Genomic DNA, 22,559 nt, shown 5'->3' with positions numbered 1-22,559 from the left:
AAATCCTTCTCTCCCCCTTCTCTCGCTCTCTCTCTGCAGGCTGTATGTATGGGGGTACGGAGTATGCTGATGGCTATGAGTTTCTCAGTGGACAGGACCCGTGTCGAGTGTGTACATGTTACGTAGGTGATGTGGTGTGTAGCCAGCTACCCTGCTACCAGGACTGCACACACCCCTACAAGCCACCCGGCCAGTGCTGCGGAGAGTGTAACCGTGCGTACACACACACACCTCATACACACACCGTATGTCATTGTTCCTCTAAGTAACATATTTACAATGTTTCTCCTTTAGACATGGTTTCTATGGCAATTTCTTCCTGTGACAGGTTGTTCCCATGGCAATGTGGTCCTCATCAGTGGCCAGTCAATCCTTGACCCTACTGACCCCTGCTCAGAATGTAGCTGCCAGGTAACACACGCACACACTATTTAGTGTTTAATACACAATGGAAAGAAAGTATACCCAAACAAGCATCAGCTAAGCTTGAACAAAAATGGAATCAGGTGCTCAACTGAGGGACTTTAAAATCCCCCCAAAATTATTACCCCAGGACACTTCGACAGGTGACTGCCCAGGGAAATAAAGAAAAAGGATCACTCTGTTTCTGCATAGATCTGATTGTTTATTGACGGGACATACATTCAGGCTTACATTTCGGCGTAATCGCCTTCATCAGACACCTATTTGTACTTTGTATGTGTAACTTTATTTAAATATTTTTCTCTCTCTCCCACTCTCTCCTCTCTATATCTCTCTCCCTGTCTGTAGGGCGGATCAGTGAGGTGTGTGAAGAAGTTGTGTCCTCCAGCCTCCTGCTCTCATCCTGCCACCAGCCCCTGTGGCTGCCCCTTGTGTGACGGTACTCTACCCACTATAACATATCTGTCTGTCTGTCTTTATTTCTTTCTGTCTGACACTGACGTGTGTGTGTGTGTGTGTGTGTGTGTGTGTGTGTGTGTGTGTGTGTGTGTGTGTGTGTGGGTGGGTGGGTGGGTGGGTGGGTGGGTGGGTGTGTGTGTGTGTGTGTAGGCTGTGTGTTCCAGGGCGGGGCTTACGTTGATGGACAGGTCTTCCCTGGAACCAGAGGAACCTGTGAAACCTGCACATGCTCAGTGAGTGGTCAAGTATCAGGGTCAGAGTTCAGGGTGGGGTCAAGGTTAAGTGGCTGCGTTTGCAATCCTGTTTCTGCGCATGTGCGAGCTTCTCTACTTTACAACTCCCTCCCATATCAAACACAAGCAGGACTCAGATAGGCAGTCTAAATAGCAATGTGATGCTCTTTTTTTAAAAATCATCATTGCAAACATTGGCTAAGCAGGAAGCAGACAGGGAGTATTAGTGTTCTTTTTTTTCATTTTTTAACAGTTGTATGTTATTTGTGGTTAAAACTGAGATTGTTTTTGCCCCAAAGCAATGTGTAGACTGCACTGTAAAACCAGATACATTCTGGCTACTCAAACATTTTTAGGAAACCGATGATCTAAAAAATGACTGGATAAGAAAGTTGAATAGCTGAAGTGAGCAGTACTACCTTCATATGAGTAATACAAATGTCGTTTTTTGATTAAGGTATACTTCAATTTAATGCCCTCACTAAGCCACGACTCCAATAATTTCCCAGTGTGCCTTGCCTTTTCGATTGAATTGTAGAGTTACCACCCATGACTGTATTTGTTATTGACAGAGACATGGTTGTTGAATTCGTTCATTTAGTCTGGTAGCCTTCACCAAGTGAGTTCCTAGGTGAATTATTATCAGTATAATTTAACCATTACATACAATATATCATAAGGCCTTATACAGTGGCCTGAAACTCATAGTTCACAGGGCACATCAGGCCTGCAAAATTCCACAAACTTTCCCAAAAACAATTCCAGTAATCTTCCAATCAGGATTTCTGGAAAACCTGGGACATTTACCAGAATTTTACAACCCTAACTATAAATCACATTATGCTGGCTTGCAAATTGATGTGTAATTCCTAAGTTATATTCACCTGCAACCTGCATCCATAACGACTGCCAGGGTTAAGAACAGTGGGAGGAAACTACCTAAGCCATTTAAACTAGATCAACCATTTCAGTAATGGGTGCAAAAATGTAATGCTTGGATACATGCAAAAACAAAGATATAAAAATGACTCAAAAATAATCTACCTCCAGCAGAGCATGCTAGGGAAAAAGTTCATTTGTTATCATATCTTTAAAAAATGTAGTTGGTGTGACTTCTCATTTAGTTTTGAGTCAGTACCACATGAACATTTGAAGTAATAATGACTTTTCATTGACTTTTGAGTACAACTTACTAGAAGTATTTGAGTTAAAAATTCCTTGGGGTTTACAGTGTGCGTCCCGATTGTGCTACTGCAGTATCCTTAGTTACAACAGAAAGAGAAGGTTGCCTACAGAATATATATATATTGGTACATTCATTCAAATCGCTGCAGGTTTTTATGTCGGCTGTTCATAAATATGAGTCAGAGATGTAGACTACATCAGGGTTTTCCAATCTCGGTCCTTGGCCCCCCCCCCCCCCCCCCCCCCCCCCCCCCGGGTGCATGTTTTGTTTTTTGCCCTAGCACTACACAGCTGATTCCATTAACCCCTTCATCATCAAGCTTTGATTATTTGAATCAGCTCTGTATTGCTAGGGCAAAAACAAAAACGTGCACCCAGGGGGGGTCCTAGGACGAGTTTGGGAAACCCTGGGCTACATCATCATGTCCATCAAATTGGTTTATAGGAAGGATCCAGAAGAGGGTGAGAAACGTGAGAAACGTGAAGGGAGGGTGATGTGTGCGTAAAGTAACATATGCGTCAACAAGTTACCGTGTGAAAAAAATACAAATAATTGCTCCATGTCAGTTAGACATCTGATCCAATGAAGTATTTGTGTGTTCATGTTTGCATTTATATGTTGTGTGTGACGGATGTCGGTGTGTTTTCTTGTGTTTGTGTGCGTTTACATTTGTGTGGATGTGTGTGTGTAGAGAGGAGAGGTAGTGTGTGTGAAGCGGAGGTGTCCTGCTGTGTCCTGTCCACACCCTGCGCTGGACGGTTGTGCGTGCGGTGTGTGTGACGGCTGTCGCTTCAACGGACGAGACTGTTCCAATGGAGAGCGCTTCCCACACCCCTCAGACCACTGTCAACGCTGCACATGCCTGGTACACACATACACACTTCATACACACCTACACTGTATCTGTATGTGACCAACCTTCGATACTCCACTGAGATAAAACTTAAGGCTTAGACAGTAATGGAGGCTAACACAAATCTTCAGGTCCTTGGTGAGACACAATGTTATTACTATATTTGCTCTAGTTTTGGTCAATTTTTCCATGTGACTGTGTGTAGAACGGTGGTGTGGTGTGTGTGTCTGGGTCGTGCCCACCCGTGGTGTGTGCGCGTCCTGTGGTCCCTCCAGGGGAGTGCTGCCCCATCTGCAGAGGGGTGTGCCTTTACCAGGGGGAGGAGTTTCAGTCTGGGGCCTCCTTCACCCCGCCCATTGACCCCTGCTCCACCTGCAGCTGTCTGGTGAGAAGACAGCTTTATCTCATCCCCTATCCCTCCCTCTATCTCTGTGAAGTCTGTCTATCCTCTTATATCACTGTTTCCCTGTTCCATATTTGTTCTATCCCACATCCCTGTCCCATATTTTTCTCCCTCCGTCTTTCTTGCTCCCCCCCCCCCCTCTCTAGAACGAGGTGGTGACGTGTCATAAAAAGCTGTGTCCTGTTCAATGTTCCCACCCCCTCCCCTTTGAGTCATCCAATGGCTGCTGTCCACTCTGTGAGGCCTGCCTCTACGGGGGTGTGGTCTACTCTAACAGGTAGGTCTAATTCCACATACACACACACACACACACACACACACACACACACACACACACACACACACACACACACACACACACACACACACACACCTTCACTGTTATGTCTAGGCCCTGTGACAAGCTGGATGTCTGTAAACACTCTCCTCACTCCCCTAACAGACAAACCTTCACCCCAGCAGCCACACCCCTCACCCCAGGGCTAGCCAATCCCTGTCAGCGCTGTACCTGTGTGAGGGGGAGTGTCTCTTGCATGCCTCTCTTCTGCCCCCCCACCTCCTGCCCCCAACCAATCACACTGCCAGGAGACTGCTGCCCCCAGTGTGCAGGTAAACCCACAAACTGAATGAAAACATGGAATATTTCATGTTTTCCAAAAATCAAATCAAATCAAATTTTATTGTTCACATACACATGGTTAACAGATGTTATTGCGAGTGTAGCGAAATGCTTGTGCTTCTAGTTCCGACAGTGCAGCAATATCTAACATGTAATCTAACAATTCCACAGCAACTACCTAATACACACAAATCTAAGTAACGGAATTGAATATATACATATAAATATATGGATGAGCAATGACCGAGCGGCATAGGCAAGATGCAAATACATATGAGATGAGGAATGCAATATATGTAAACATGATTAAAGTGGCATTATTAAAGTGACTAGTGATCCATTTATTAAAGTGGCCAATGATTTCATTGGTGCTGTGGGTGTCCTGGAGGGCAGGTAGTTTGCCCCCGGTGATGCATTGTGCAGACTGCACCACCCTCTGGAGAGCTTTGCGGTTGTGGGCGGTGTAGTTGCCGTACCAGGCCGTGATGCAGCCCGACAGGATACTCTGTTGTGCATCTGTAAAAGTTTGTGAGGGTTTTAGGTGACAAGCCAAATTTCTTCAGCCTCCTGAGGTTGAAGAGGCGCTGTTGCTGTTGCTCTTTCTTCACCACACTGTCTGTGTGGGTGGACCATTTCAGTTTGTCCGTAATGTGTACCACGAGGAACTTAAAACTTTCCACCTTCTCCTCTACTGCCCCGTTGATGTGGATAGGGAGGTGCTCCCTCTGCTGTTTCCTGAAGTCCACAATCATCTCCATTGTTTTGTTGATGTTGAGTGAGAGGTTGTTTCCTGACACCACACTCCGAGTGCCCTCACCTCCTCCCTGTAGGCTATCTCGTCGTTGTTGGTAATCAAGCCTACTACTGTTGTGTCGTCTGCAAGCTTGATGATTGAGCTGGAAGAGTGCATGGCCACGCAGTCATGGGGAACAGGAAGTACTGGAGGGGGCTGAGCACGCAACCTTGTGGGGCCACAGTGATGAGGATCAGTGAAGTGGAGATGTTGTTTCCTACCTTCACCACCTGGGGGCGGCCCGTCAGGAAGGCCAGGACCCAATTGCACAGGGCGGGGTTGAGACCCAGGGCCTCAAGCTTAATGATGAGCTTGGAGGGTACCATGGTGTTGAATGCTGAGTGCTGTCAATGAACAGCATTCTTACATAGGTATTCCTCCTGTCCAGATGGGATAGTGAAGTGTGCAGTGTTATGGCGATTGCATCATCTGTGGACGGGGCAGTAAACAAATTGAAGTGGGCCTAGGGTGACAGGTAAGGTGGAGGTGATATGATCCTTGACTAGTCTCTCAAAGCACTTCATGATGACAGATGTGAGTGCTACTGGGCGAAAGTTATTTAGTTCAGTTACATTTGCCTTCTTGGGTACAGGAACAATGGTGGCCATCTAGTAGCATGTGGGGACAGCAGTCTTGGATAGGGAGGGATTGAATATGTCCATAAACACATCATCCAACTGGTCTGCGCAGGCTCTGAGGACATGGCTAGGGATGCCGTCTGGGCCAGCAGCCTTGCGAGGGTTAACACGTTTAAATGTCTTACTCACGTTGTCCACGGAGAAGGAGAGGGGGGGCCAGCAGTCCTTGGTAGCTGGCCGCGTCGGTGGCACTATTATCCTCAAAGCAGGCAAAGAAGGTGTTTAGTTTGTCTGGAAGCAAGACGTCAGTGTCCGTGACGTGGCTGGTTTTCTTTTTGTAGTCTGTGATTTCCTGTAGACCCTGCCACATACGTCTCATGTCTGAGCCGTTGAATTGCGACTCCACTTGGTCTCTATACTGACATTTCGCTTGTTTGATTGCCTTGAAGAGGGAATAACTACACTGTTTGTATTCAGCCATATTCCCAGTCACCTTAACATGGTTAAATGCGGTGGATAGTTCCACCGCATGTTGAATAGTTCTTAACACGGGTACATCCTGTTTGAGTTTCTGCCTATAGGAAGGAGGATCAAAATGGAGTCATGGTCAGATTTGCCAAAAGGAGGGCGGGGAGGGCCTTATATGCATCGCGGAAGTTAGAGTAGCAGTGATCCAGAATTTTGCCAGCACGAGTACTACAGTCAATTTGCTGATATAAATTAGGTAGCCTTGTTCTCAAATGTGCTTTGTTAAAATCCCAAGCTACAATAAATGCAGCCTCTGGATATATGGTTTCCAGTTTGCATTAAGTCCAGTGAAGTTCCTTGAGGTCCGTTGTGGTATCGGCTTGAGGGGGGATATACACGCTGGTTCAATAGCAGAGGATAATTCTCTTGGGAGATAATACGGTCGGCATTTGATTGTGAGGAATTCTAGGTCAGGTCAACAAAAGGACTTGAGTTCCTGTATGATGTTACAATTACACCATGCAACTATTTTGCAGGTTACGGTGCATTAGAAAACATTCCTGTTAAACTCCCTGTGTGTTTGTTTCTCTCAGTGTGTGTATACCAAGGTGAGGAGTACAGTGACAGACAGCAGTGGAATCCCAGCTCCAACCTCTGCACAGCATGTACTTGTCAGGTTAGACTATATCTCCTCTCTCTTTCTTGCGTGTGTGTGCAGGTGTCTGCGGCGTATGTGTGTGTATAATGTGTGTTTGTTCCAGGCAGGGAAGGTGCAGTGTGTGGGTCCAGAGTGTCCTAAGCTGACCTGTATGCACCAGCTGACAGAACCAGGAACATGCTGTCCTCGCTGCAGAGGTAAAACACCAGCTTGGGCTTTGTATTTGCCTCCCATATATTTAACAAGTTATTGGTCAGGTTTACACAATTTAGCACACTCTGTGGATGTAAAATGTTGTGTGTGCGTGTTCCTCAGGGTGTGTGTATGACGGAGAGGAGCATGCTGAGGGCAGTAGCTGGTTTGCAGACTCTACTCCCTGTATGAGCTGTATGTGTGTGGACGGAGTGACCACCTGCTCGGAGGTCCGCTGTCTGTCCCCCTGCATCAACACCATCACTGTACCTGGGGAGTGCTGCCCTGTGTGTGCAGGTAACTATAATAGACACCCTGTTTACCTTCTCTGTTCCTCTGTTTAGTTCAATATCTCTGTGTGTGTTTGGTCAGACTGTGATCAGTGTCTCTGTGTGTGTTTGGTCAGACTGTGATCAGTGTCTCTCTTTGTGTTTGGTCAGACTGTGTGTTTGAGGGCTTAGTGTACGGTCCAGGAGACAGCTTCCACCCTGCAGATGACCCCTGTCACATCTGCACCTGCGAGGTACTACACACACACAAACACACACACACACACACACACACACACACACACACACACACACACACACACACACACACACACACACACACACACACACACACACACACACACACACACACACACACACACACAGCATGTCTAGATACAGTACTGTAGCAGGTGATGTCATTGTTTCCTGTGTCCAGGTGATGCCAGATGGAGAGCAGCACCTGAAGTGTTACCGTAAGCAGTGTCCCAGCCTGGTGGACTGTGTTAAAAGCAACATCCTGTTCTCTGGACCAGACTCCTGCTGCCCTGTCTGCGCACGTCAGTACACATACACACCAGTTTAACACACGCACACAAACACACTCTTTTTCTCTCTCTCTCTCTCCCTCACTCTAAAACTTCCAGTAACCTGTGTTAATGAGGTGGGGGTTGACTTATAATGGATTTAGGATCATGAAATATTGTGTGGATGAAGGGTGGATGGCTGGTTGAATAAAGAGAAACAATATATTTTAAAAATCTAAACATTTATCAAATGTATATACTGTATAGACTACATTGAGGTTTTTCTTTCATTATTTTAGGCTTCTGGCATTAGGACGTAAGCCTAAGCTTTAGGCCTAACTGTACGAGAGCCAAAGGACAATGTCAGAGTTCAATAAGAGAAAAGCTGCGAAACGAAGAGATGAAAATAAAGAGAAGGAAGGGCCAGAAAAGTATTGTTTGAGAAAGATTTAGTGAAATGGTAAAAGAGGGTGATGGCAGTGCCGGGCTACAGTATGTTATATGTGATGATTGTGAGGCGATATACAAATTTGACAGTTTCAAGAAGGGGACTTTAAATAGGCCCTTGTGCCATACATCAAGGGAACTACCTACTGATGGGTTAAATGGAAACTGAAATCTGGACACTGACTGTGGGTCTATAACCTCTCACATAGCCTTAATATTAACTTCTGCAGAATTAAGCATTTCTTGCTGTAAAATTATACACTATCAAGACAACTTTTACTCAGGAACAGGAGTGGAGAATTATGATTTATTTATTTCAGCGTCGAGAGAATGTGAATGCACAGTTAGATACCGTCTGTAGAGATGCTATTTTTATCAGCATCATAAAAGCTAATAGTATTTCAACCACAGAAAATATGCATCCAAGCCAAACTGAAATCTTATCCAAAACATGTTGGGTTGTTTTCACAGCTTTCTATTTCCTGACAACCGGTCAAACTGATGTCATTTGGAAATGTTCCACCTAATTATATTTTTGTTATTGCATGTTCTCCCTGGTCCCTAAATGTCTTTGCTCCACTTAAGAAGCAGAGATGATAGAGAACTTTATCGATGTCAAGATTGAAGCATTCATTCTATCAATTCATGACATTATTCTGGTGAGCAAAGGTTTATTTAGTCTACAAGGGCAACATACTTATATAATGACAGAAGAGAAGCTGCATGTATCTAATTAAGTTGACTAACAAGTAGCCTACCAATATGTTGTAAATTATAAGCAGTCATAGATCTAAATCAACCCCAAAAAATCCTCCACTCTCTGTCAAAATATTGTTCCGCCGTCTGACTGTAGCCTGCAGGACATGTTTCTATCATATTAACGAGTTAGGGTTGGGTTCGGGCCTCAGAATTTCACTTTATCACATATAGTTGGGCAGTTACGGATGGGTTATTAGCAATTGCGGGCCGGTGAACAAACAGATGACCTGCGCACCACTAACCTGTGTGTTTGTGCACGCATGTGTGTAGAGCCCCTCAGTAACTGCACGGCCACTCTGATCGGCAACGAGGTCCTGGCTACAGACGACCCCTGCTTCACCTGCCAGTGCAAGGTATCATGGCAACAACCCCTGACCTGTGTTTGTCTGTTTAAAGCTGTATATTGTCTGTAGGAGTAGTGGTATAATAATATAAAGCTGTGTATTGTGTGTTGGACTAGTGATATATAACCTGTATCCCTGTGTGTTATTGATCAGGACCTGACGTGGACGTGTCTACACCAGAGCTGCCCCCCTCTCAGCTGCCGCCCTGAAGAACACCACACACCCCCTGATTCCTGCTGCCCCGTCTGTGACAGTACACGCTCAACCCTACCCCATTTTTGTACACCCTAAACCCCATCTCTTAAACATCCAACCTTAACCTCCAAACACTGTGTGTGTGTGTTTCTTTCAGAGTGTGTTATGGAGGGTGAGAAGAGGCATGTGTCTAATGGTGAGAGCTGGACAGACAGTGAGGATGAGTGCGTCACATGTACCTGTAATGTAAGTTACACAAACACACATGCACGCTAACGCACTCACAGAATTGCACGAATGGCACAAATTTCCATTGTTGTATGTGTGTGTATTCTAGCTGGGTAACATTGAGTGCAGTATAGAGGAGTGTGTTCCTGTGGAGTGTGAGCAGGGCCTGGTCAGAATGAAGACTCCTGGAAAATGCTGTTACGAGTGCCAAGGTACCACTTCTACAGTTCTCACTAACCACTAATATATATAACTATGCAATGGCCTCCCAAGTGGCGCAGTGGTCTAAAGCACTGCATTGCATTGCTAGCTGTGCTGCTAGAGATTCTGGGTTTGATTCCAGGGCCTGTTGCAACCGGCTGCGCCCGGGAGACACATTTGGCCTAGCGTCGTCTGGGTTAGGGGAGGGTTTGGCCGGCAGGGATGTCCTTTTCTCATCACGCACTAGCGACTCCTGTGGCGGGCCGGGCGCAGTGCATGCTGACACGGTCGCCAGGTGTACGGTGTTTTCTCAGACGCTTCCGGGTTAAGTGGGCATTATGTGAAGAAACAGTGCGGCTTGGTTGGGTTGTGTTTCTGAGGACGCACGGCTCCCAACATTCGCTTCTCCCAGGTCCATACGGGAGTTGCAGCGATGAGACAAGACTGTAACTACCAATTGGATACCACAAAATTGTGGAGAAAAAGGGGTAAAAAAAAAAATGCAATATCACCACTACACAGCTAAACTGTTAATATACCTCTACATAATGTGTGTGTGTGTGTGTTTCAGACTCGGGGGCGCAGTGTGTCTACCAGGGCTCTGTGTACCAGTCTAATGAACAGTGGGAAGTGGATGAGTGTACCAGCTGTACCTGTGTGTTTGGAGACGTACACTGTTACAGCCAACGCTGTCCTCCACTAGGCTGTGCAGCGGTCAATATAACACACACTTGTCTCTCAGTGTTCTGTCAAGTCTCTCAGTGTTCGGTCTGGTCTCTCAGTGTTGTGTCTGACTCAGTGTTCCATATGTTCTTTCGGTGTTCCGTCTGGTCTCTCAGTGTTGTGTCTGACTCAGTGTTCCATATGTTCTTTCTGTGTTCCGTATGTTTTTTCGGTGTTCCGTCTGGTCTCTTAGTGTTCTTTTTGGCTTTTAGTGTTCTGTCTGGCCTTAGTGTTCTGTCTGGTCTGTCAGTGTTCCGTCTGACTCTGTGTTCTGTCTAACTATGTGTTCCGTTTGACTCTTGTGTGTAACAGGATGAGACTCCTGCTGTGATCCCAGGTGTGTGTTGTCCCCACTGCATACCACGGCCAGCCACCTGCGTAGCGTTTGGGGATCCCCACTACAGGACCTTCGATGGCCGCATGCTCCACTTCCAGGGGGCCTGCACTTACATACTGTCCCAGGACTGTGACGGAGGGGACTTCAGGTACAAAGCAATGCTTTTTCTGTTAACAAGATTCATGCAAGGTTTGGTATTTGGTTGATTTGAACTAATTTGTCTACACCTGTGCGTGTCCAGTATCCATGCGACCAATGATGACCGTGGTCGAAAGGGAGTGTCCTGGACCAAAGAAGTAACTGTTTTCATAGGAGATGTGGTAGTGCAGCTACTCCAGGACTGGGTTGTTAGGGTGAGTGGGTTTCTGGTTCTGGATGTTCTAGCCGCGAGCCAATCAAAACATGTGTATAAGAGGTGAGAGCCAATCTTAGCGGAGGTGTGTTTTTATTCCAGGTGGACTACAAGGTTGTCACCCTGCCTTTCCTCAAAGAACCATACATCTACCTGGAGCGCCAGACAAATACCATCCTACTCAACACTAATATAGGACTAAAGGTACTAAAACTACTATCTATTTACTCTAAGTTGTCTAAACCCTTACCTGTGTTAACTCTTACATGTCTGAACTCCTCAGGTGTTGTGGAGTGGGCGGTCACACCTGGAAGTGAGTATTCCGGGGTCGTATAAAGGTCACACCTGTGGTCTCTGTGGCAACTTCAACAACTACCCCCAGGACGACCTACGAACCCCTGCAGGAAAAGTCAGTCAATCAGAGGCCGACTTTGGAAACAGCTGGAAGGTGAGTGTGCGTCTGTCTCCTTTGTAGGTAGAGTGTTAACCAAAACTCCTGTAGTTGTGTAAAATGACGCCGGAGAGGAAGGCAGACGTTTTACGTGTCCCCAACCGATTGTGTTTTTTTGTTTGTAACTTATTTTTTACTTATTTTGTACATAATGTTGCCGCTACCGTCTCTTACAACCGAAAATAACTTCTAGACATCAGGACTGTGAATATTCACCACGGACATTAAAAACTGTAATGCTTCACGGAGTCGTGGCTGAACGACAACACTATCAACATACAGCTGGCTGGTTATACGCTGTACCAGCAGGATAGAACAGCGGTGTCTGGTAAGACAAGGGGCTGGTGCACGATATCTAAGGAAGTCTCGAGCTATTGCTCGCCTGAGGTAGAGTATCTCATGATAAGCTGTAGACCACACTACCTACCTAGAGAGTTGTCATCTGTATTTTTCGTAGCTGTTTACATGCCACCACAGTCAGAGACTGGCACTAAGACAGCATTTAATGAGCTGTATTCCGCCATAAGCAAACAAGAAATCCTAGTAGCCGGGGACTTTAATACAGGGAAACTTAAATCTGTTTTGCCAAATTTCTATCTGCATGTTAAATGTGCAACCAGAGGGGGAAAAATTCTGGACCACCTTTACTCCACACACAGAGACGCATACAAAGCTCTCCCTCCATTTGGAAAATCTGACCATAATTCTATCTTTCTGATTCCTGCTTACAAATTACAAGCAGGAAGCACCAGTGACTAGATCAATAAAAAAGTGGTCAAATGAAGCAGATGCTAAGCTACAGACTGGAATATGTTCCGGGATTCCTCCGATGACATTGAGTAGTAAGGCTAGAGCTGCCGCTTTCAAGGAGCGGGACTCTAACCCGGAAGCTTATAAGAATTCCCGCTATGCCTTCCGACGAACCATCAAACAAACAAAGCGTCAATACAGGACAAAGATTGAATCATACTACACCGGCTCTGACATTCATTGGATGTGGCAGAGCTTGCAAACCATTACAGACTACAAAAGGAAGCACAGCCGAGAGCTGCCCAGTGACACAAGCCTACCAGACGAGCTAAACTACTTTGATGATCGCTTTGAGGCAAATAACACTGAAACATGCATGGGAGCACCATCTGTTCCGGGAGACTGTGTGATCACGCTCTCCGCAGCCGATGTGAGTAAGACCTTTAAACAGGTCAACATTCACAAGGCCGCGGGGCCAGATGGATTACCAGGACGTGTACTGCGAGCATGCGCTGACCAACTGACATGTGTCTTCACTGACATTTTCAACCTCTCCCTGTTTGAGTCTGTAATACCAATGTTTTAAGCAGACCACCATAGTGCCTGTGCCCACGAACACTAAGGTAACCTGCCTAAATGACTACAGGCCCGTAGCACTCATGTCTGTAGCTATGAAGGTCTTTGAAAGGCTGGTCATGGCTCACATCAACACAATCATACCAGATACCCTAGACCCACTCCAATTTGCATACCGCCCCAATAGATCCACAGATGATGTCATCTCTATTGCACTCCACACTATCCTTTCCCACCTGGACAAAAGGAACACCTATGTGAGAATGCTATTCATTGACTACAGCTCAGCGTTCAACACCATAGTGCCCTCAAAGCTCATCAATAAGCTAAGGACCCTGGGACTAAAACACTTCCTTCTGCAACTGGATCCTGGACCTCCTGACAGGCCGCCCCCAGGTGGTAAGGGTAGGTAACAACACATCTGCCACTCTGATCCTCAACACAGGCCCCTTAGGGGTGCGTGCTCAGTCCCCTCCTGTACTCCCTGTTCACGGTCAGGCACAACTCCAACACCATCATTCATTTTGCCGATGACACAACAGTGGTAGGCCTGATCAACAACAAGACAACCTATAGGGAGGAGGTCAGAGACCTGGCCGTGTGGTGCCAGTACCTCTCCCTCAACTTGATCAAGACAATGAGATGATTGTGGCCTACAGGAAAAAGAGGACCGAGCATGCCCCCATTCTCATCGACGGGGCTGCAGTGGAGAAGGTTGGGAGCTTCAAGTTCCTTGGTGTCCACATCACCAACAAACTAACATGGTCCAAGCACACCAAGGCAGTCGTGAAGAGGGCACGACAATGCCTATTCCACATCAGGAGACTGAAAAGATTTGGCATGGGTCCTCAGATCCTGAAAAAGTTCTACAGCTGCACCATCGAGAGCATCCTGGTTGCATCACTGCCTGGTATGGCAACTGCTCGGCCTCCGACCGCAAGGCACTACAGAGGGTTGTGCGAACAGCCCAGTACATCAGTGGGGCCAAGCTTCCTGCCATCCAGGACCTCTATACCAGGCGGTGTCAGAGGAAGGCCCTAAAAATTGTCAGACTCCAACCACCCTAGTCATAGACTGTTTTGTCTGCTACCGCAGAGGCAAGCGGTACTGGAGCGCCAAGTCTAGGTCAAAAAGGCTTCTTAATAGCTTCTACCTCTAAGCCAGAAGACTCCTGAACATCTAATCAAATTGCTACCCAGACTATTTGCATTGCCACCCCCCTTTTTTCAACGCTGCTACTCTGTTATCATCTATGTAGTCACTTTAATAACTCTACCTACATGTGCATACTACCTCAACTAACCGGTGCCCCCGCACATTGACTCTGCACCGGTACCCCCCTGTATATAGTCTCACTATTGTTATTTTACTGCGGTTCTTAATTACTTGTTAGTTTTATTTCTTATTCTTATCTGTATTTTTTAAACTGCATTGTTGGTTAGGGGCTCTTAGGTAAGCATTTCACTGTAAGGTATGTTGTATTCGGCACAAAATTTGATTTGATTTGTCAGAGCAGCCATACACAGACCCTAGTATCGCTATCTCCCCCTGTAGGTGGGTAGTGGTAACAGCAGCCTGTCATGTCAGCCTGGGGAAGATATTGACCCCTGTAAGGCAGCAGGCTACCAGGCCAGGAAGTCGGCTAATGCACGCTGCAGGTAACACACACACCAGACTTTTCAAAAACATTAGCTGCGCTTGAGCTTGCTAGATTGATTGATTGACCTTTGTTCCTCAGGGTTCTAAAGTCTGCAGTGTTCCATACCTGCCACCACTTGGTGGCTCCAGAGCCCTGGTATGCAGCATGTGTCTATGACCTGTGTGCCTGCGGAGCCAACGCTGACGAGTGTCTGTGTGATGCCCTGGAGGCCTACGCAGCGCAGTGCAGAGAGGCTGGGGCTAGACTGTCCTGGAGGAGCTCCTCACTGTGTGGTAAATACAAACACAAAACCACAGTATAAAACATTATTTTACCACAGTAAAGGGCCCCATCTCTCTGTGTTGACAATCTCTCCCTCTCTCCCTGCCCATTTATTTCTCTCGATCTAGCGGTGGGCTGTCCAGTGGAGCGTGGTTTCGTGTTTGATGAATGTGGTCCCCCATGTCCAGTGACCTGTGTTAACCGTGACGTGCCACTAGGGGTGATAGAGAGTCACTGTTTTAAACCCTGTGTGCCCGGCTGCCAGTGTCCTGCTGGACTGGTATTACACAACAACCACTGTGTACCACCAGAGACATGCCCCAAGATCATACATGGCAAGTCCTAACACACACCCACACAAATTCCTAAGGACTGCATGGACCTCTCCCAACTCTGACAGTGTGAATGAACTGTCTGAGGAGGTGTCTCACTCACCTGTGGACTTTGTTTTATATTAACATTCTGTGAAGTTGAATTCATTTTTATCAACATTGTAATGAATGCTCTGTATTTTATGACTCTACTGTTGTGTTTGTGATGTGACCACTCTGTGCCTCTAACGCTCAGGATAGGGCTGCTGATACACTATTGTGCTCTGCAGGGATGTAGTGGGAAAACACTGTTGAGAAAATAAAAAGGTGGGTAACAATGTTAGCATGTTGTTACACTCCACTACATCCCAGGTGCTTTTACTGTATAAACCTCATTCTCGGTTGTATCCACAGGGAATTATTTGAATATATTATGTTTCTTTGTCCCTTAATGTAGGTATGTGTTATGCCAGATTACAAAGACAATATTGGACACATTCCCTCTGCCATTTCACAACAAATAAAGATAACTATCCAACGTGTGGTTTTTGGGTGTGTTTTACCTCATTGTAAAGGCCAGGGGAACTAATTGCTCCTAGGTGAGACCAGTAACATGGTCAGGTGTCACCTGTCTGAGGCTGACAGACAACTTTCACTGTTGTTTCCTGGTAAACAAATCCATCTGTTGTCGGGGCGACTGATGTAACCATGCCAAGAGTGTGTATAATTCATCAGTCAATGGCGTAAACATGGAACAGCTAAGACACTGGCTGAGAATGTTTATTTTCCTCAGTACTGTCTTATTCGTATTGTGTGTGTGTGTATCCATGTGTGCAATGTTTGATGTGTAAGCCAGTGTGTTCTCTCCAGGGTGTTATGGAGCAGTGAGTAGGTAGGCTTCACCAGTTTATAGGTTGTTCTCTGGGACAGCTTTCTCAGGATGTGTGTGTTCTGTTCCACAAACACACTGGCATGGAGGACACACACAGCTATACAGAATTTGAAACACACAAAAAGGTATAAAGTTAGGTTGTGTTTGTGTATAGTCTACTCTACTCGTTTCAATTCAATAGGTTTGACAGGCAAATCTGTTATTATTGCCAAGCTGTATTGTAAAAACCTCCCCTCCCTCTTTTGTTGATAAGCTATATGAGCAAAAAAAATAAATTGTAATGGACTGTTATCCTTTCCTGGGGGCAGAAACATAAGGCTATGCTAAACTGAACTAGCTGACTAAGCAGAACACTACCTCAATGTTTAATCATAAAATAGAGTTAGCTAGCTAGGTCTCACATAGGCCAGTAAATAAGAAAAGTATAACTGTCCATCCCGTTTTCTTAAGTTCATATAGCTTATTAAACTTAAAATGTCAATAAAGCACATGTTAGCTCACTCACTTGTATATTTGACACCTATTATGGTCACATTAACAAACAGTGCAGTTCAAGAAAGAGTTAAATATTTTATCAAATAAAGTAAAAAATTATAAAAAGTAAACAAAATAACAATAACGAGGCTATATACAGGGGGTACAGGTAACAAGACCCGTAACATAACTCATGCTAATTATAATAGTGAAAAAGTAGGAGTGAGACAAAATAACCACAGACAACTAAATTACAGTCAAACACTCATGGTTTATTTGAAAACACACAGTAATGGGGCTGAGCTGGACCCAAGGAAAGAAATAATAAGTATCCAAAACACCACTAAGCTAGACTAGCCTACTTCACCAACAGCTAACTAACTAACCAAAAATACAGTGGGTGGTCCGCCCAGTTCTAACTAGTGTTTTTATACAAAGTATTCCTACGGGTAATGTATGCCCATGAGTGACTTATCTTGGTACCCCCTTTTCCCACCGTCATACAAACACCATAACAAAACCAATACTCACAGGTGGGGACAAAGTGACATGTAGTTGCAAAAACCAAACAAGAGCTCTACAGACAGATGGCATTGACAGAGAGATCTACAGACAGATGGCATTGACAGAGAAATTGAGCTCTAGAGCAAACAACAGACAGGGTTTTTAAACCAAGGGAAAGGGAGTGTGATAGGGTAATGAAAACAGGAGGAGGTGTGTCTTCTGATTAGCGACTGATTGATGACTGATGGGGGAATGATGATTGCCACCTGGGAGGGGAGAAGGAGAGAAAATAAATACATACACAGGATACACACAAAATACCTGTATCCGTAACAGTTTGTAAGACTGTCTCCCTCTCTCTCTATCCCTCTCTCACCCATAATCACACTGTGTGTGTGTGTGTGTGTGTGTGTGTGTCCAGGCTGGTGCAGGAGGGTGTGTGCGGAGCCCTGCCATCTATGAGCTGTGGTCAGACGTGGGTAAGAGGTCAGGTGTTGGGTTGCTCTTTCAGAGCGCCTCCTATTGGTGGGAGTAAAGTATGACGCCGTCACACACACACTCTACACAGAGATGCTGCATGAACACCATGGTGAGACAAACACACACACACAAACACAGTACATCACATGTGTATACGCAGAAGATCCCATCATGTTTCTGATATCCCAGGGCTGGTTGCCTGGGAGACGCTGTTGCCGTGGGAGGGTGGAGCTAGGTTTGCGATGGGAGGAAAGTCAGGAGTCAGGTGACATGCTGAATCAGTCTGACCTACCTGGAGCCTTCAAGATATACAGGTAACACACACGCTTAAGGTGGTTTTAGGCTGTGCATAACAATTATACACAATGAGTTGATATAGAGGAGTAATTTAATTGAGTGGGAAACCTATGGATGAGCCAGTGTGGGTGCAGCAGATGGCTACCTCTCTGATCATGTGATGACATGATTAACAGGCGCAAATTAGGGCGTGTCTCTGAGGGGCTGTCCTGATTGGGAGAAACCCAGTGAGGAATCTTGGTCAGCCATCTCCCTCCTCACTCGGATACACACCAGCCTTGAGCACCAGACAAATACACTCACTGCCCTGGCCAAGAGGTACACACAACGAAACACGCACACCTCAAATCCACAATAACTGCCCTTACCAAGAGGCAAAAACATTTTGCCAATCACAACCTTGACTGTGAGAATGTGTCCCTCTGCCCCTGCAGGCTGGACAGGGAGACCCTGCGGCTGATGGGTCTGTACACCAGCCTGGCCACCATCAGTGCTCAGAGGGAGAAACTGTCCCATGGTGCACTGCTTGCTGGCAGCCAGACAGGACTGGGAGACATGGTGAGGCCTTCATGGCAACCACAATGGGAATAAGTCTCTGACTTTACTGTGTCAATTTCATATACAGTGCCTTGCGAAAGTATTCGGCCCCCTTGAACTTTGCGACCTTTTGCCACATTTCAGGCTTCAAACATAAAGACATAAAACTGTATTTTTTTGTGAAGAATCAACAACAAGTGGGACACAATCATGAAGTGGAACGACATTTATTGGATATTTCAAACTTTTTTAACAAATCAAAAACTGAAAAATTGGGCGTGCAAAATTATTCAGCCCCCTTAAGTTAATACTTTGTAGCGCCACCTTTTGCTGCGATTACAGCTGTAAGTCGCTTGGGGTATGTCTCTATCAGTTTTGCACATCGAGAGACTGACATTTCGGATTGTATTTATCATCATTAGTCATTTAGGTCAACATTGGATCATTCAGAGATCCTCACTGAACTTCTGGAGAGAGTTTGCTGCACTGAAAGTAAAGGGGCTGAATAATTTTGCACGCCCAATTTTTCAGTTTTTGATTTGTTAAAAAAGTTTGAAATATCCAATAAATGTCGTTCCACTTCATGATTGTGTCCCACTTGTTGTTGATTCTTCACAAAAAAATACAGTTCTATATCTTTATGTTTGAAGCCTGAAATGTGGCAAAAGGTCGCAAAGTTCAAGGGGGCCGAATACTTTCGCAAGGCACTGTATCTGCCTTGTTTCCAGGCCAAATGCTCTCTAGCATGGACATGTACTGGCTTAAGCAGGGGGACACGTCTGGCACTGCAGGATTTGAGTCCCTGGCGGCGTAGTGTGTTACTGATGGTAGGCTTTGTTACTTTGGTCCCAGCTCTCTGCAGGTCATTCACTAGGTCCACCCGTGTGGTTCTGGGATTTTTGCTCACCGTTCTTGTGATCATTTTGACCCCACGGGGTGAGATCTTGCGTGGAGCCCCAGATCGAGGGAGATTGTCAGTGGTCTTGTATGTCTTCCATTTCCTAATAATTGCTCCCACAGTTGATTTCTTCAAACCAAGCTGCTTACCTATTGCAGATTCAGTCTTCCCAGCCTGGTGCAGGTCTACAATTTTGTTTCTGGTGTCCTTTGACAGCTCTTTGGTCTTGGCCATAGTGGAGTTTGGAGTGTGACTGTTTGAGGTTATGGACAGGTGTCTTTTATACTGATAACAAGTTCAAACAGGTGCCATTAATACAGGTAACGAGTGAAGGTTAGAGGAGCCTCTTAAAGAAGAAGTTACAGTTCTGTGAGAGCCAGAAATCTTGCTTGTTTGTAGGTGACCAAATACTTATTTTCCACCGTAATTTGTGAATCAATTCATAAAAAATCCTACAATGTGATTTTCTGGATTTTTTTTCTCACATTTTGTCTGTCATAGTTGAAGTGTACCTATGATGAAAATTACAGGCCTCTCATCTTTTTAAGTGGGAGAACTTACACAATTGGTGGCTGACTAAATACTTTTTTGCCCCACTGTAGATCTAGGCTCCGAAACACTAAAATCACACAGATCTGAACTCTGTATTCTTTGTGTGTGTGTTGTGGTTCTGTACGTCATGTCTACTGCAGCAAAGGAACAGGAAGTCAGTGTGCAGGATGAGAGTGGTCACTGTGACACACACTGCAACGACACAGCTGGAGACAGACAGTGTGAGGACACAGTCAGAGAGAGACCAGGTGGAGGTTTTGGACTTGTCTCTGTTCCAGTCCAGCTCGGAGGTTGACCAGCGCCCCACCACTGGCCAGGGCGTCTACTATGTCTGGCTCTCTTAAGGTTTTGTCTGATAATACTGTAACTGTGTGATAACTCTGGCTGCATTCCAAACACTTAAAAGACACCCTCTCCCCTCAGCCCTCAAATTAAGTGGACACTTCTGACGAGTTTACACTTGCAGGGCAAGGGGCGAGGGAGGAAGTAATTTTAAATGGACCGCACTTACCCTGAAATTCATCCCTCGTTCAACCCACTAAGATTGTTTTCAGCCACCTGTAGCTTGTGGGTGCTTTATATGCGCTACAGTCAGTCATTATGATTGCATGTCTACTTGTATTAACAATACAATTAGTATATACACCTATCATATAATAGCTAGCAAATTAATTAGCTAACAAACTGCCTGTCTAGCTGGAACTTCTGAAGAAGGAAAATGTTTTATTTATACAATTTCCAAAAGCTAACCAAACAAAAACATCCATACTTTTACGAGACGTGTTTGTGCCACCATGTGGATTAGCAGCACCATTTCTAACTTATTTACATTTGTTTTTACTTACACGTTGTGTATGTTAACTTCTCCATATTGACGTTGAGGTTTTAAGTTTTGGCTGACTTTTCTTAGCGGATGTACAATCATCGCGAATTGAATTATAGGGCGTAATTGTACACTCGCAATCTCGATCAAATACAAGAGCTGGGGGCTTACGTTGCGAACTTCCTTTGCTTGGCTAATCGTTTGGACGATTCCCCCAAAGGCATAAGGTGTCTTTTATGATTTGAAACGCAGCCTCTGTGTGTTGCAGAAGGAGCTAGTGATGGAGCAATCAGAAAATACCAGGGTAGCCTAGTGGTTAGAGCGTTGGATTAGTAAACGGAAGGTTGCAAATTCAAATCCCCGAGCTAACAAGGTACAAATCTGTCGTTCTGCCCCTGAACAGGCAGTTAACCCACTGTTCCTAGGCCGTCATTGAAAATAAGAATATGTTCTTAACTGAGTTGCCTAGTTAAATAAAGGTAAAATATATATTTTTAAAAGACACTTGTCACACACACTGAGGAGACTCCAACATGGAGCATAGCCCAGCAGGAGGCTGAGTGGGCAGGGCAGTCCTCCTTTCAATGAGGAACACACTGATGACTTCAAACCACACATGCTACTCTAGAGGGAGACAGAACAATGCGGAGTGTGATGGAGAGGACATTGGAGCCGTTCTCTGCAATGGAGAGAGAGAACGATGCGCAGCCGGTTGGACCTGCAGAGGAAACAAAAGAGAGACAGAGAGACTACTTGGGCGGCTGGTAGCCTAGCTGTTAGAGTATGGGACAGTACCTGAAAGGTCACTAGTTCGAATCCCCAATCCGAAAGGGTGAAAAGTCTGTGCCCTTTTCCAATTCACACATATATATATACACACTTGTACATGTATAAAATAGGAGAACACTATTTATATTACTGAGAGTGAGACAAAGGGGGAGTGGGGGGTACTGAGAGTGAGACAGAGGGGGGGGACAACCACTGAGGGTGGGAGAGAGACATACTCTTGTGTTTTTTAGGAAGAGAGGCACGACAAGGGGAAAAAAAAGAGAGCAGCTTAGTTATAAAAAGATACTTCCTGTGTCAGGTCCAGGAGCGGCTGTCAATAATCCAGAACAGGAATTCCCATGAGGACCTAATGGGCCTGAGACTGATAGACACCGCACACACAACCTGCCCCATGTAACACACACACACACATAACCTACCACATCTAATATACCCTTTTGTTAGGCATTGGAGGTTGGTGTATAATTCTGGGCTGTATGTGTCTCTCTCAGGAGGATAAGAAGATCAGACAGAAACTGGAACAGCTGAAGAGGGAACACTCCTATGTCATGCAGTCTAAATGAGACAGCTAACACACACAAGTAATATGTAAGAGATACAGGTAACAAGACTGGTGTCAATTTCCACCTCTTGCTCATTCTTTATTCTCCCTCCTCCCAGGAATACAGCAGGCTATAAGGAGCTGCTGGGTCCAGTGGAACTCCACAGCGCAGACAGTTGACACTGCTGACTCACTCAGGCTAGCCACCAACACTAACTAATATACTATCACTACCCATATAGCGATGCCATTACTACACATCTCGGTCACTAGAATTCTGATCGGTAAGTCTTGCTCTGGCTGTTCCCCCTCAATCTGTCAATTGCTATACTACTATCCACCCCATTCACTTGCCTGGCTGCAGTTCAGTAATGATTTTAGTGTATGCATAAGATTCAGCTTTCCTTTAATTAAAATACAGTGGACTTCAAAGAGCTATACTTTTTTTTTATTAAACTCTGTCATCAGCTTAAATACTGTAGCATGCTGGTAAGTGGAAGAACAGAGGCAGAGAGC

General features: G+C 45.4%; 1 protein-coding gene across 1 annotated transcript in view; it reads left to right on the top strand.

The window, feature by feature from the left end:
- The window catches only part of LOC110496478 (kielin cysteine rich BMP regulator), a 43,256-nt gene extending 27,461 nt beyond the window's left edge, over positions 1-15,795 (top strand). The window contains exons 24-48 of the mRNA XM_036955850.1: positions 40-213; positions 329-411; positions 772-862; positions 1,033-1,115; positions 2,993-3,166; positions 3,360-3,539; positions 3,704-3,834; positions 4,000-4,166; positions 6,609-6,691; positions 6,777-6,870; positions 6,989-7,162; positions 7,306-7,388; positions 7,574-7,694; positions 9,138-9,220; positions 9,365-9,464; positions 9,564-9,652; positions 9,744-9,846; positions 10,407-10,549; positions 10,871-11,043; positions 11,137-11,248; positions 11,350-11,451; positions 11,531-11,695; positions 14,579-14,682; positions 14,763-14,956; positions 15,074-15,795. Coding sequence (XP_036811745.1) covers positions 40-213; positions 329-411; positions 772-862; positions 1,033-1,115; positions 2,993-3,166; positions 3,360-3,539; positions 3,704-3,834; positions 4,000-4,166; positions 6,609-6,691; positions 6,777-6,870; positions 6,989-7,162; positions 7,306-7,388; positions 7,574-7,694; positions 9,138-9,220; positions 9,365-9,464; positions 9,564-9,652; positions 9,744-9,846; positions 10,407-10,549; positions 10,871-11,043; positions 11,137-11,248; positions 11,350-11,451; positions 11,531-11,695; positions 14,579-14,682; positions 14,763-14,956; positions 15,074-15,291 — 3,224 coding nt within the window. The 3' untranslated portion in view covers positions 15,292-15,795. The remainder of the gene's footprint in view (positions 1-39; positions 214-328; positions 412-771; positions 863-1,032; positions 1,116-2,992; positions 3,167-3,359; positions 3,540-3,703; positions 3,835-3,999; positions 4,167-6,608; positions 6,692-6,776; positions 6,871-6,988; positions 7,163-7,305; positions 7,389-7,573; positions 7,695-9,137; positions 9,221-9,364; positions 9,465-9,563; positions 9,653-9,743; positions 9,847-10,406; positions 10,550-10,870; positions 11,044-11,136; positions 11,249-11,349; positions 11,452-11,530; positions 11,696-14,578; positions 14,683-14,762; positions 14,957-15,073) is intronic.
- The last annotated feature ends 6,764 nt before the right edge of the window (positions 15,796-22,559 follow it).

Source organism: Oncorhynchus mykiss, chromosome 2 (genome assembly GCF_013265735.2).
Source record: "Oncorhynchus mykiss isolate Arlee chromosome 2, USDA_OmykA_1.1, whole genome shotgun sequence".
NCBI classification, from domain to species: domain Eukaryota; kingdom Metazoa; phylum Chordata; class Actinopteri; order Salmoniformes; family Salmonidae; genus Oncorhynchus; species Oncorhynchus mykiss.
This window is presented reverse-complemented; position numbering and strand designations above follow the sequence as displayed.